General features: G+C 52.2%; 1 protein-coding gene across 1 annotated transcript in view; it reads right to left on the bottom strand.

The window, feature by feature from the left end:
* The window catches only part of RXRA (retinoid X receptor alpha), a 108013-nt gene extending 101325 nt beyond the window's left edge, over positions 1-6688 (bottom strand). Inside the window, exon 1 of the mRNA XM_074556567.1 lies at positions 6337-6688. Coding sequence (XP_074412668.1) covers positions 6337-6364 — 28 coding nt within the window. The 5' untranslated portion in view covers positions 6365-6688. The remainder of the gene's footprint in view (positions 1-6336) is intronic.
* Between the last annotated feature and the right edge of the window lie 6039 nt (positions 6689-12727).

Raw genomic sequence — 12727 nt, 5'->3', positions numbered from 1 at the left:
TGGAGGTTTTGGACCCTGCAGAGCCCAGTGGAGCTCTGCGGAGCTGCCACCGCAGCTGGATCAGCTCTGCAGGGCTGGCTCAGCTCTCACCACCCCACACCCTCACTCTGGGCCCATTCCCAGCTCTGACACTTCCCTGTGCCTCAGTTTCCCCCCCTGGATCTGCCCCATCTTGGGCAGATGAGGAGTTTTGGAGGCAACATCCATCCCCTGCTGGCACGGGCACAGCTGGGAGCAGAATTACAGCCCCAAGGTGCAACCTTGGAACTTTTATTGTGGATCACAGTAAGGGAAAAGGGAAAGAGAAGGGAGGGGGGGGGAAAAAAGCCCAAGCATTTCGTGTTCACCAATGCTCTGTTTGAACAGGATTATTTTTTAACTCCACGTTAAACAAAATTTCAAAGGAGAGGAGCTGCATTTGGGCTTAATTTGAGCCCTTTCTTCCCTTTCTCACAAGGGAATTGTTCCCTGTTTATCTCAGAAAGCACCCTCCATTTTGAAAAGCTCCCTCCCCTCTAAATAAAAACTCAGGTTGATTTCCTTGACTTTGCTTTGCTTTTCCTAAGCCAAACCTTGTCAGAAAAGGCAAGTTCTCACAGCCAGTTTCCATCTCAACAATAGTGCATTTTCCCAGGCTAAATTGCTGCTGTCTGAAAATCTTCTGGCAGTTTGAGCTGGCTGGCATGTGCGGGGATCCTTCTGTAGGGTTTTTTAAATCCTTATTTGCAATATTATTTCATCTGCTCCGCGCTGCCTTGATGTCGGAGCAGCCTTTGGAGAGACACAACTGCTCCTCCCTCCTCCTCCTCTGTCCTCCCTCCAGGCACACGCTTCCCTTTGAGGAGGAGGAGAGGGGAGAAATAAAATAAAAGACAAGCAAAGAGGAAAATGTCAGAAAGCTGCTTTTTGTGTGCGTGTCAAACGTTCAAAGTTATTCCAGACTCTAGTCTTTAAATGTAATAAAATACAGCAACTCCTGACAAAATCAATTAAAATAAAACCACCCAGGCTGCCTCCCCTTATTGCTTTGTAGCTCTGCTGACTCTCCAAGAGCCCACCTGGGCCTTTTAGGGAGCAATTAGGGGAGTGCTGGGATGGATCCCGTGCAGAATGAGCATCCCTCAAGTGCTGAGCATCCCTGGCACTTCTGAGCATCCCTGGCACTTCTGAGCATCCTTGGCACTTCTGAGCATCCCGCATCCCTGAGACTTCTGAGCATCTCTCCACAATCCTGATCATCCCTCCACAATTCTGAGCATCCCTCCACAATTCTGAGCATCCCTGGCACTTCTGAGCATCCCTGAGATTTCTGAGCATCCCTCCACAATTCTGAGCATCCCTGAGATTTCTGAGCATCCCTCCTGAGTGCCCACATCACCCAGTATCCCACTGAAATGCCCAGACTCCTCCACAGCACAGGTCAGAGCAAGGAAAGCCCCAGTTCCCTCCTTCCCTCCCCACAGAGGAGGATTAATTAGAGCCCAATTAGGCTGCCCAGCTCCCAAGGAAGGTCCCTGCAGCACTTGGCCAGCAGGGTTTTGAGGGATCCCAGGCTTTGGCTCAGTGGAGGCTCCTCTGGGACCCCTCAGTGTCCCCTCAGTGTCCCCACACCCCTGCTCAATGCCTCGCCAAGGGCCACCAGCTCTTGCTGTCTCACTGCTGGGTTATTTATAGCAGGAATGATTTGGGGATTTCAGGCAGCTGGGAGCCTCAGGGAATACTCTGAGCACACACAATCCCCAGGAAAAGGCACCAGGATGCTCAGAGGAGCACAGAGCCCACAGACAAGGCAGGACCCCAAAGCCCTGCAGCACCCACTGTTTGTTTCTCTCCTTAACCATCCTGCAAAAAAACCTAAAAAATCCAAAATTCAGCCCAGTGGCATATGGCAACCCACCCCTGCTCCCAGAAAACAATACTCAACAAAAAGGTTTTTAACCCATTTCTTAATAAATATTTATTTTTGCCTTGAAGATGTGGGTGGGACAAAGCCAGGGTGTATTTTCCAGTGAAATGTTTTGATTCCCCCCTTGTTGGGTTTTTTTTTCCCCTCAACAGGAGCAAAATGCCAATAATAATATTTGCAATGAATAACTCAAATTCTGTGGCTTTCTCCCCCGCTCTCTTTTAAATAAATAAAATACCCTAAATTTGAGAAACACAAACGCTCCCTCCAAGCCCAGCAGGACGATGTGGAATAAACTCAGGGACGCTCTGATTTATTTCACTGACACAATTCTGGAAAAGGCAAAAATTCCTTCCCAGCTTGTTCTGTATGTGACAACAAGAGGTTGAGCCCTACAAGAGAGACCAGGACAAACCAGGCTTCACCTCCTGCTCCTCATGGAGCCAGCCAGGTGTGGCACAGAGGATTTTTCCTCCCTCAATGGGATGCTCAGATGCTCCCCACGCCCCTCAGCTCTCCTCCCTGCACATTGTCACACCAGTTGTTGATTCCTGAGGGCATCTAGAGCAGGATGGAGCATCGTGGTGAGCTCTCAATCCACACAGGAGCTCTCCAGGCTCATGGATGCTCACCAAGCACCCTGGGCTGTCCCAGCTGGATGTACAGGGCTTGTTTTGCTGTTTTCCTCGGAAATGCTGCAGCTCCAGCCCTGAGCACAGCACGGACAGTGCTCACCCCACATCCTGAGCAGCTGCAGCTGGGCCTGGCACGGCTGCAGGGCGGGGAGAGGGACACACAGACAGAAAGGGACACACAGACAGGGACACACACACACACACGGAGGTTCCAGCCTGCTGCAGTGACCTCCGGAGGGAAACACTCACACACCCGTTCACTGTTCCTTCCCCCACCAAGCTGAGCCTCCCTTGAGCTCAGCATCCCTGTTTTCCTCCCCGGAGATGCCCAGGGAATGGGCAAAGGGAAAGCAAAGCACTGAGAGGGTTGTAAAAGGCAGAGAACCTGAAGAAACGAGTCCTTGGTTGGCACATCAGTGCCCTGTGAAAGCCTGACCTCAGCCCATGCATGCCACCACAGATTTTTTCTACGTTTTTCTACATTTCTACATTTTTGTAGAAAATGTAAACTTCACATTTTCCACATTTTCTCCTCGTCCTGGACACCTGGCACAACACAAAGTACCAAAAACTGGACAGCCCTAAACAAGCTAAGCCTAGCAAAAGCAGGACTGTAATTCCAAATAGCTCTAAGGCAGCATCTGCTGAACCCTGAGGGGTTTTAAGCCCCTCCAGATCTGTGGAGGTACCTGTGCCACATGCCCGTGCCAGGCTGCAGGCTGTCCTGGCACTGGGGTGGCACACAGGTGACAGCAGCCAGCCTGGGAGATGCCCAGGGACGTGCTGTTCTCACATGGGGAGCCTCTGGCTGGCATCTGCCAGCAGCTCTCCAGAGAAGCAGGAAAATGAGATACTACTATTAAAAGTGCCCAGTGCTGGCCACACTTCCAGCCATGACATCAGCGGGGTTATCTCAGTCTAAGCACGGGCAGGACTTGGCCAGGAACCACCAGGTTGGCCCTGCTGGGCCAGACTGAGCTGGGATTTTGATGGGGACACAGCAATGGAACAGAATTTTGGGATTTTGATGGGGACACAGGAATGGAGCAGAATTTTGGGATTTTGATGGGGACACAGCAATGGAGACGAATTTTGGCTGTGCTGCTGGGATTTTGATAGGGACACAGCAATGGAGCAGAATTTTGGGATTTTGATGGGGACACAGCAATGGAGACGAATTTTGGCTGTGCTGCTGGGATTTTGATAGGGACACAGGAATGGAGCAGAATTTTGGCTGTGTTGTTGCTGGGATTTTGATGGGGACACAGGAATGGAGCAGAATTTTGGCTGTGCTGCTGGGATTTTGATGGGGATGCAGCAATGGAGTAAAATTTTGGCTGTGCTGCTGCTGGGATTTTGATGGGGACACAGGAATGGAGCAGAATTTTGGCTGTGTTGCTGCTGTTCCCCAGCTCAGGCCTGTGCTGGTGTGCAGAACAAACCCCACACGCTGGGCTGGTTTTCTGCCCTGGGTTTTTCCAGCACCAGCTCCTAAAAATGACACGAGACAGGGTTGGTGAAACACCCCAGGACCCTGAAAAGCTGGGAGCTGGTGGGGTTTGCACCAAGCTGCCTCTAAAGAGGCCCCATGGCTGATCCAGCTCTGCTCTGGTTTCACTGGGAAGTTCACATTTGTGAGCTGAAGGTCTCAGCTCACATTCCCTTTAATCCTACAAACTGCTCACAATCTTTTAGACACAACCTCAGCAGGACCAAGATCTCCCCTCCAAAACCTGCAGCAACCCTTGCAGCCAAAGGGATTTTTCCCAATAATCAGCGACCAAAAACCAGCACACAAAGTTTGGGAGTTTCTCCAGCACAATCCCACGCCACACACCCCAAACAGCTCCCACAGACAGATGGATTTGCTCCTGAGACAAGGATGAGAAGTTTTAACCTCTCCCAGCAGGGCTGTCCTGGGGGGATGCCCTGTTTTCCATGGGGATGCTGCACAGTGTGTGGCACAGCCCCATTTCTAAATGAGCAGATAAATCAGTCGGTTTCCACTTGCACCAGCGTGAAAATTTCGAAATTTTCTAAATTCGAAATTTCTCATTTCTAAACGAGCAGATAAATCAGTTGTTTTCCACTTGCACCAGTGTGAAAACCCTTCCCCGAGCCAGCAATCACAGACTCTCCCCCTCCTACCCCCTCAAACCACCCTGACTAATAACACAATGTAATTTTTCAGCATTTACAGCATAACAAGAGAGTTCAGGACTGACAGAAAACACAGTTCATGTACACAGAGGCCTGAGCCTGCCCGGATAACAGAGATTTGGATTGTCTTCCACAAAAGCATCCAAGGAAATGCGAATCCCCCCAAACTCAAACCACTCCAGTGGGGCAAGAGAGGCCCCTTCTGCTGGGATGAGCCCCAAAAGCTGCACTGGACCCAGCCAAAAGGAGCTGTCTTGGTTTGGAACCGGGACACACTGCAGGTGAGAGATGCTTTTGGCCCCAGCAGCATCTCCCAGCCCAGACAACGAGGGGCACTGTGAAAATTGGATTTTTGGGGGGCACAGAGATGCCACCCACAGCTCTGCCAGCCCACGGTGCCAGCGTGTCCCTGCCAAAGCCCCCCAGACCACCACAACCCTGGAAAAGCCTTCAGCGAGCTCAGCTTGCAGGGAAAACCTTGCGATGGCTGTTTGTATTTGAAAGGAACAACTGAAATTGCAATTTGTCAACAAAACGAGCAAAAAAAACAACAACAACACAATAAAAAAAATAACAACAACAACAAGAGGAAGAAAGAATCCAAAGAAAGAACCAAACCACAGCAGCGGCAGGCTGGGGAGGCTGAGCACAGATTTAAAGCCCAGCAGGGACGGTCGGGCTGGCCATGGGCAGGCTGGGAGCCCCGGGGCTGAGCGGGGACAGGGATGGCAGCGCTCTGCCCCGTTCCCCGAGCCCGGACTGGCGCCAGGCCACTCCGCTCAAACTTTTCTTTCCCCCCAGCCCGAGCAGCGAGCTCTGCAATATCACTTCTCCTCCTGGAAGCGAGACGCAGGAGGCATTCGCCCTTACAAGCCAGGACTTGACTCAGTCACCGAAACGATGGCAAACTCCGGTTGGAAATAGGTTTTAAAAGGAGGAGAGGGTGGGGAGGGGAGGGGGGTTAAAAAATAAGAACAAAAAAGCAGGAGGGTCCCAAGCGCGGCGGGGCTGGGAGCCGGCGATGAGAGCCGGGCGCTGCCTCCCCCTGCCCGGCTGCGCGCCCCGGATGCCGCGGGGAGAAGGGGAAAAAAAATAAATTAAAAAAAAAAAAGGAGAAAAAGTCAAAAATAAAAAAAAATAATAAACCGAGAGGAAAGGCAAGAGGGGGAAGCGCAGGCTGCGCGCTGCCGAGCCCCGAGCAGAGCCGGCCCCGGGCGGGGAGGGGGCTCTGCCCGCTGCCGCTGCCCCGTTCCGAGCGCCGCTGGGGCCGCTGCCCGCCCGGCCCGGCCCGGCCCGGCGCGGCTCGGCTCGGCTCGGCTCAGCTCCCCAGCCAGGGCCCGCCGTTCTCGGGGCTGAGCCACGAGAAAAAAAATAAAAAATAAAAACCATAAAAACAACAGCAAAGCAAAAGAAAAATCCCAAGTGTGCGGCAGGGGCCGGGGGCAGGGGCCGGGCCGGGCTCCCCGGGGAAGGGGCGAGCGCATCCCCCGCCCGCCGGCCCTCGGTGCGCGCCGCTGGAAGGGGCAGCGGAGCCGGGGGAGGGGGAAGGCGGCAGGACAGGCGCTGATTTTATCGTGCCCAAGCACCCCCCACCCCCCGCGGCAGGAGCGGAGAATCTCTCGGAACAGAACTCACCCAGCGGCAGGAAGTGTTTGGTGTCCATGGCTGGTGCTTAACTCATGCCAAGGGGCTCGGCGAGCGCGGCGGCGAAAACACACAGGCAGGGCGGGCGGAGGGGAGGGAAATCAGCGCGGGGGGAGAGAGGGGAGGAGGGGAGAGAAAAAAAAAACACCCACGGGGAGGAGGAGGAGGAGGGAGGAAGGGAGGAGGAGGAGGAGGAGGAGGCAGCGGCAGCGGGGAAGCTGCAGCCCCGCAGCGGCCCCGCAGCGGCGGCCCCGCGCAGCCGAGGCCGCGGAGTTGTGGCAAACTCCAACAATGTAACTCCGGGGCCCGCGCAGGGGGAGCCGAGCCTGGCCGAGTCGAGCCGAGCCGAGCCTGGCCGAGCCGAGCCGAGCCGAGCCGAGCCGAGCCGAGCCGAGCCGAGCCGAGCCGAGCCGAGCAGCGCCGCCCCGCGCCCGCCCCGCCGGCCCGCGGAGAGCGCTGCGCTAGTGGTGTTGGGTGGTTTTGTTTGGTTTTTTTTTTTTTAGGGGGTTGTGTTTTGGGGTTTTTTTTTATTCTTAAAGTGATGGGGAAAAGGAGGAAAATAGAGGGGGGAGAGAAAAATAAAAGGAGGGGAAAAAAGAGGGAGAAAAGAGGTGGTGAGAAGGGGAAATTAGAGATGGGGAAAGGATAAAATAAAAGGGGGAAAGGGAAAAAAGAGGTGGTGAGAAGGGGAAATTAGAGATGGGGAAAGGATAAAATAAAAGGGGGGGGAAAAAAGAGGGGAAAAAGAGTTGGCGAGAAGGGGAAATTAGAGATGTGAAGAAGAAGTGGGGGAGATGAGAGTGGGGAGAAGGGAAAGGAGAGGGGGAAGAGAGAAGGAAAGAAGAGCAGAAATAGAAGGGAAATAAACGAGGGTAAAGAGAAGGAAAAGGAGAGGAAAAAAGATGGGAAAGAGCAGGAGGGGAAAAGAGGTGAGGAAAGAAGAGGGAAAGAGAAAAAAGAGGAAAAAAGAAGATGTGCGCGGGGCTGCAGCGGGAGGGGGAGCAGAGGGGTTCCCAGGGTGATGCTGAGCAATGCCAGCTGTGCCCAGCCCCGGAGCCCTGCTTGTCCCCAGGCTGTGTCACAGCGCGGGCAGCGCTCAGAGCACGATTTATTCCATCTCCCATCCGTGAGACACAACAAACAACTCTCTGTGCATGTGTGTATGTGTGTGTGCAGCTCCTCCGCAAACTCTCACCTCCCCAGCCCTGGTACCACCCCTGGCCGCTCCCCAGAGCCCCGGCCCCCCTTGCCAGGCAGGCCTCCAGGTTTAATAAATGATACTCAGCCCTGTAAGAATGTGTATTAGCGGCTTGATGGACCAGAGCGACTCCACTATGCATGAAGCATATTAAACACGGTATCGACCCCTCGCTTTGCACGGCGGTAACGTGCATAACAAACAGGCTGGGGCCACGCTGCAGCTGCTCTCACACACGCTGGGGAGCCAGGCTGGGCACTCAGCGAGGCTCCAGTGACACCAGGGACAGCTGCTGCTGGCACAGGTAGCTCCCAGAGCAGGGCCAACCCTCCTGCAGGGAGTGCACTGGGGTGGCTGGGACGATCAGGGGTGTCCCAGATGTTCTCCCTGTGTGGCACATCCGTGGAACGCTCCCCAGCCTTATCTGCCCTGATTTATTCTTTAATTGGCAAAGTGTCTCGTGCCAGAAATATCAGCAGGCTCCTCCTGGAAAAGTGAGGCCTCTTATCTGCCATCGGTGTGTCCTCTTATCACTCCATCTCCTGCCTGGCACTGTGGCATCTCCAGCCACACAGGAAAGGCTCTAGAAAGGCCCTCAACACCTGAATTTCTCCTACAACTCTTCTGTTTGTAGAACACAAGATTTAATTGGCAAAGTATCTCGAGCAGCTCGTCCTGGAAAAGTGAGGCCTCTTATCTGCCATCGTGTATCCTCTTATCACTCCATCTCCTGCTTGGCACTGTGGCATCTCCAGCCACACAGGAAAGGCCCCCAACACTTGAATTTCTCCTACAACTCTTCTGTTTGTAGGAGAACACAAGATTTAATTAGCCAGAAATATCAGCAGGCTCCTCCTGGAAAAGTGAGGCCTCTTATCTGCCATCGGTGTGTCCTCTTATCACTCCATCTCCTGCCTGGCACTGTGGCATCTCCAGCCACACAGGAAAGGCCCTCAACACCTGGATTTCTCCTACAACTCTTCTGTTTGTAGGAGAACACAAGATTTAATTGGCAAAGTGTCTCATGCCAGAAATATCAGCAGGCGAGCAGCTCCTCCTGGAATCGTGAGGCCTCTTATCTGCCATCAGTGTGTCCTCTTATCACTTCATCTCCTGCCTGGCACTGTGGCATCTCCAGCCACACAGGAAAGGTTCTAGAAAGGCCCTCAACACTTGAATTTCTCCTACAGCTCTTCTGTTTGTAGGAAAACACAAGATTTAATTGGCCAGAAATATCAGCAGGCTCCTCCTGGAATCGTGAGGCCTCTTATCTGCCATCGTGTATCCTCTTATCACTCCATCTCCTGCCTGGCACTGTGGCATCTCCAGCCACACAGGAAAGGCTCTGGAAAGGCCCTCAACACCTGGATTTCTTCTACAACTCTTCTGTTTGTAGGAGAACACAAGATCCTACCCTTCCTGCAAGGCAGAACCACATGGGGATGGTTGGATGAGGGGTGCACAGCTGGCAACACCCCAGGATCCCAATTTGGGACCCTTCACCAATCCATTTCCTTTAGAATAAAAATTCCCGATCCATTGCAACCCACCTGAAGAATAAAAACAGCAAAAAGGACCAATCTTGTGTCTGTGGCTGCAAACTGACACTCAGGTGGAGCTGCAGAAGTTAAAACTAAATAAAGCGTCTTGGATCCTTTTAATCCTCTGCTCCTGTAATTTCAGCATGTCCAAACAGATTTTGGTGTGTGTTTATAACTGGTAACTTCATTTGCTCCCGGGCTGGGACCTTAAATGCCAAGTTTCATCTCCAAGTCAGTTTTTAAGCGTGAGTTACATCAACTCCTGGGAGAAAAGGGGGGGAAAAAAAGGAAATAAGCAAGGAAATAAATGAAAGTTGGGGGTTGTCAGAAAAAGCAGGTTCAAAGTCTCTAAGAGTGCAAAAATCACGGATTTCGTGGTTATCTGTGTACAGACTGACAGCTCAAAGGTAGAAATGGGTTTCCTAATAGACAAACTAAAGCTCATGTGTCTGATAAGAGCAAACACAGCTCGGGGCAGAGCTGGCTCTCACCTGCCTGGCCCAAGGCCTTTGGGGCTCTGAGTGTGTCCATCCCCAACACAGGGCTGGGGATGTGGCCCCAAAGCCCCATCCCCGAGCAGGCTCAGCTCCCAGGGTTACCAGAGCCACAAATCCACCTTTGCAGGCTCCCAACGCACCAAATTACCATAACCAGGACATTTCGTGCTCCTCTCCCATCAAGCTGTTTGGAGCAAATTAAATTTCTCCCTAACCAGGCTGTAACAGTTCATGTTAGATGTGGATCTAAATGTTAATTGCAGTGACAATAACAGGTCTGATCCTGCACTCCTTATTTGAGTAAAACCTCCCACAGAAGCCAAAGGAATTTTGCCCCAGAGAAGGCAGCTGGATGCAGTCCCACATTTCCAGTCTCTTGAAGATGCCAGAAGGTAAGCCAGGATATTTCTGTGATGTTACAAACCCTCTCTTTCCCTTTCCCCTCCCTTCCACCTCCCCTGAGTTCTTTAATGCACCATTAATTTAATAAGCTGCCTAATGCTGTGCTCACCTTCAGCCTGGCACTTCCCAGCAAGGATTTCAATCATCATGGGGGGGCACATTCAGGTGATTTTGGCAGCTCCTTGCCTTGTGCATCTGGTTGGTGCAGGGATGCTTGAAGGTCCTGTGCAGGCTGGGAGAGCTGGCTTGGCAAAATGCAGCATCTCTGCACCCTTGGGTGATGCCAGCACCCTTCAGCTCCTGGGGAAGGCAGGCTGATAAATGGGATTATTTAGGGGTGCCTGGCCTCAGCTCTCAGTGCTGGCTGCATTTGGCAGGGAGGGATGCTGTGTTCATCACATAAATCAATCAGGCAAAGGCTTCTCCTTCCATCCACACTCCCACCCCATTGCCATCCCTTTGGGGCAAAGGGATGCAGGTGCTCGTGGGCCTCAGCAGGAGACAGGCACTTAATTCAAAACTTTCTTTTATGTCTATACTTTCATTTACTATCTCTGTGAGATTTCGAGAACTCTCCATGAATTTGTTTCTTATTTCTTTTTCTTGTATGATAAAAACTTCTTTGACAGTTTTGTTCATCATTTGTCACACACACTGAAGTATGCAGGGTATTACCACTAATATAACTACTAAAACACTTAATACATAGAGACTTATTTTGTTTTGGGAGCTGGGACCACGTTCAGAACTGGGCACTTGAATTTGGAAATCACAGCCTCTAGGATTTTTTCCCTAAGTGGTTCCAGCCTTTCTTGTCCATAACCCTGCATTATCTGACAGGGCACAAAAGCAAAACCTGCTGTGCTTCCCCTACTGTTTTATACCCTCCTGCACAGTTAGGAAAAAAAAAATTAAATCTATTTTCCTGCCTGGCTGCATTTTGTTACAAATTAAAGAAAGAATAAATGCAAAACCTGAGTGAGAAAGAAAGGAAGGAGCTCATGGGCTGTGTCTGGGTTCCCCCTCGGGCTGCACGTGGAGGCTGGGACAGGTGCCCAGAGGTGCCAGATGTGGGAGCAGGGGTGGCTGTGGCCAGGCAGTGTGGGGCTCCAGTGACCTGAGAACCAAACCCAGCCAAGGAGAGGCTCCTTCCATCCCTGCAGAGTTTGGGGGACCGTCCCAGGCTTGTCCTCCCCTCCAGCAAGCTGCTCTCCCAAAGTCACTGATGCAGGACAAGGATCTGTATTCCCTGTGTGTCCCAGCAGAATTACAGCAGAAAAGTCCCTGCACTGTGCAGTTTCCTGCCTGGGTCTGTGGCTCTTCAGGACAGCACCTACCTCGTGCTCTGAGGGGCAGGAGGAGCTCACAACCTGCTTTTTTTCCATTAGGAAGGAGAGAAAGACACAAGTAGTCTTTGGGGGACAGACTCTGGAGCCTGAAAGTGGAGTTATTCCCTGAACAGAGCCTTGCCAAGACCCTCAGCGTCCCTCAGACACATCCAAACCCATCCACCCAAACCCACCCTCAACATCCAAACCCACCCAGCTGCTGAGGGGGCTCCTGCATCCCTCAGACACATCCAAACCCACCCTCAACATCCAAACCCACCCTGCTCCTGGGGGAGACACCAAGCAGCAGAGCTCCAGGACGAGCCACTCGTGTCAGTGCTGCCAGGTTTTGTTTCCCAGCAGCATTTAGCAGGCTGCTGATGTTTGTTTATGAAGTGAGATGCTCATGATTTATTTGATCTGCTGGAGAGCCTCATTCCCACGCCAGGACAGGCAGAGTTGCTGCATTCTCTCCTCTTTTGGGCGCTGCTCAGATCAAATCCTCTCTTGCACAGGCAGAGCTGGGCATTAAACATTGTCAGAGACCTCCAAACCCCAAGCCATGAGGCTGCATTTGTCCTTGTCTGTCTCTGCATATAGAACAAGTGTTAATAGAGTGTTCAGGCTCTGAAAACAGGTTTGGGGAAAAGGTCTCAGGGCACCTGGGCTGGTCTGGATCCAGCTGGAATAATCCTAAGGGAGGTTTCATCCTCTCCTCGTGCTTTTCTGGCGGATTGGGTTTGGCGTGTCTCACCTGGCTTGCAGGGACAGTGGTTTAATGAACTGCTTTGCAAAATGACTTTACAAATGGAGAGTCTACTGCTGCCTTTTTTAACACCTGGAGATCTCTTTATTCCAGCTCATCACCCAGGCTGGAACCTGGCTGCCAGAGAAGCCAGCAAGGAAAAGCATTAAAGGGATGGGAGATGAAACTCAGCACATGAGCTGTGAGATATACAGAGCATCTCCCACCCTGGCAGTGCCACAGCAGCCAAACCTTCATTGATGGGAGCCCAGGCAGAGATTCACAGAGTATCTCCCACCCTGGCAGTGCCACAGCAGTGAAACCCTCAGTGATGGGAGCCCAGGAACCAAGGCAGAGATTTATAGAGCATCTCCAACCCTGGCAGTGCCACAGCAGCCAAACCCTCACTGATGGAAGCCCAGGCAGTGCCAGGGCAGCATCTGGAGCTCAGCCCAGCCTGCTCAGCGTGGCACAGACACCACCTGATTCACACCAAGGCTTTTGAGGATGTGACTCAGTCACTCAGACACAGCTCCTCTGCTGGCCTTCCCCTGGTCCCTGCATACAAAACACTTTGCAAATGAAGTGTGAAGATAATATGCTTTATCATGGGCATTTATTACCCGTGATTGTGGCATAAATCTCCCTCCATTCACATACATATACATAAG

This window comes from Zonotrichia albicollis, chromosome 21, assembly GCF_047830755.1.
Source record: "Zonotrichia albicollis isolate bZonAlb1 chromosome 21, bZonAlb1.hap1, whole genome shotgun sequence".
NCBI classification, from domain to species: Eukaryota; Metazoa; Chordata; class Aves; order Passeriformes; family Passerellidae; genus Zonotrichia; species Zonotrichia albicollis.
Note: the sequence above shows the minus strand (reverse complement) of the source record. Positions and strands in the feature narration are given on the sequence as shown.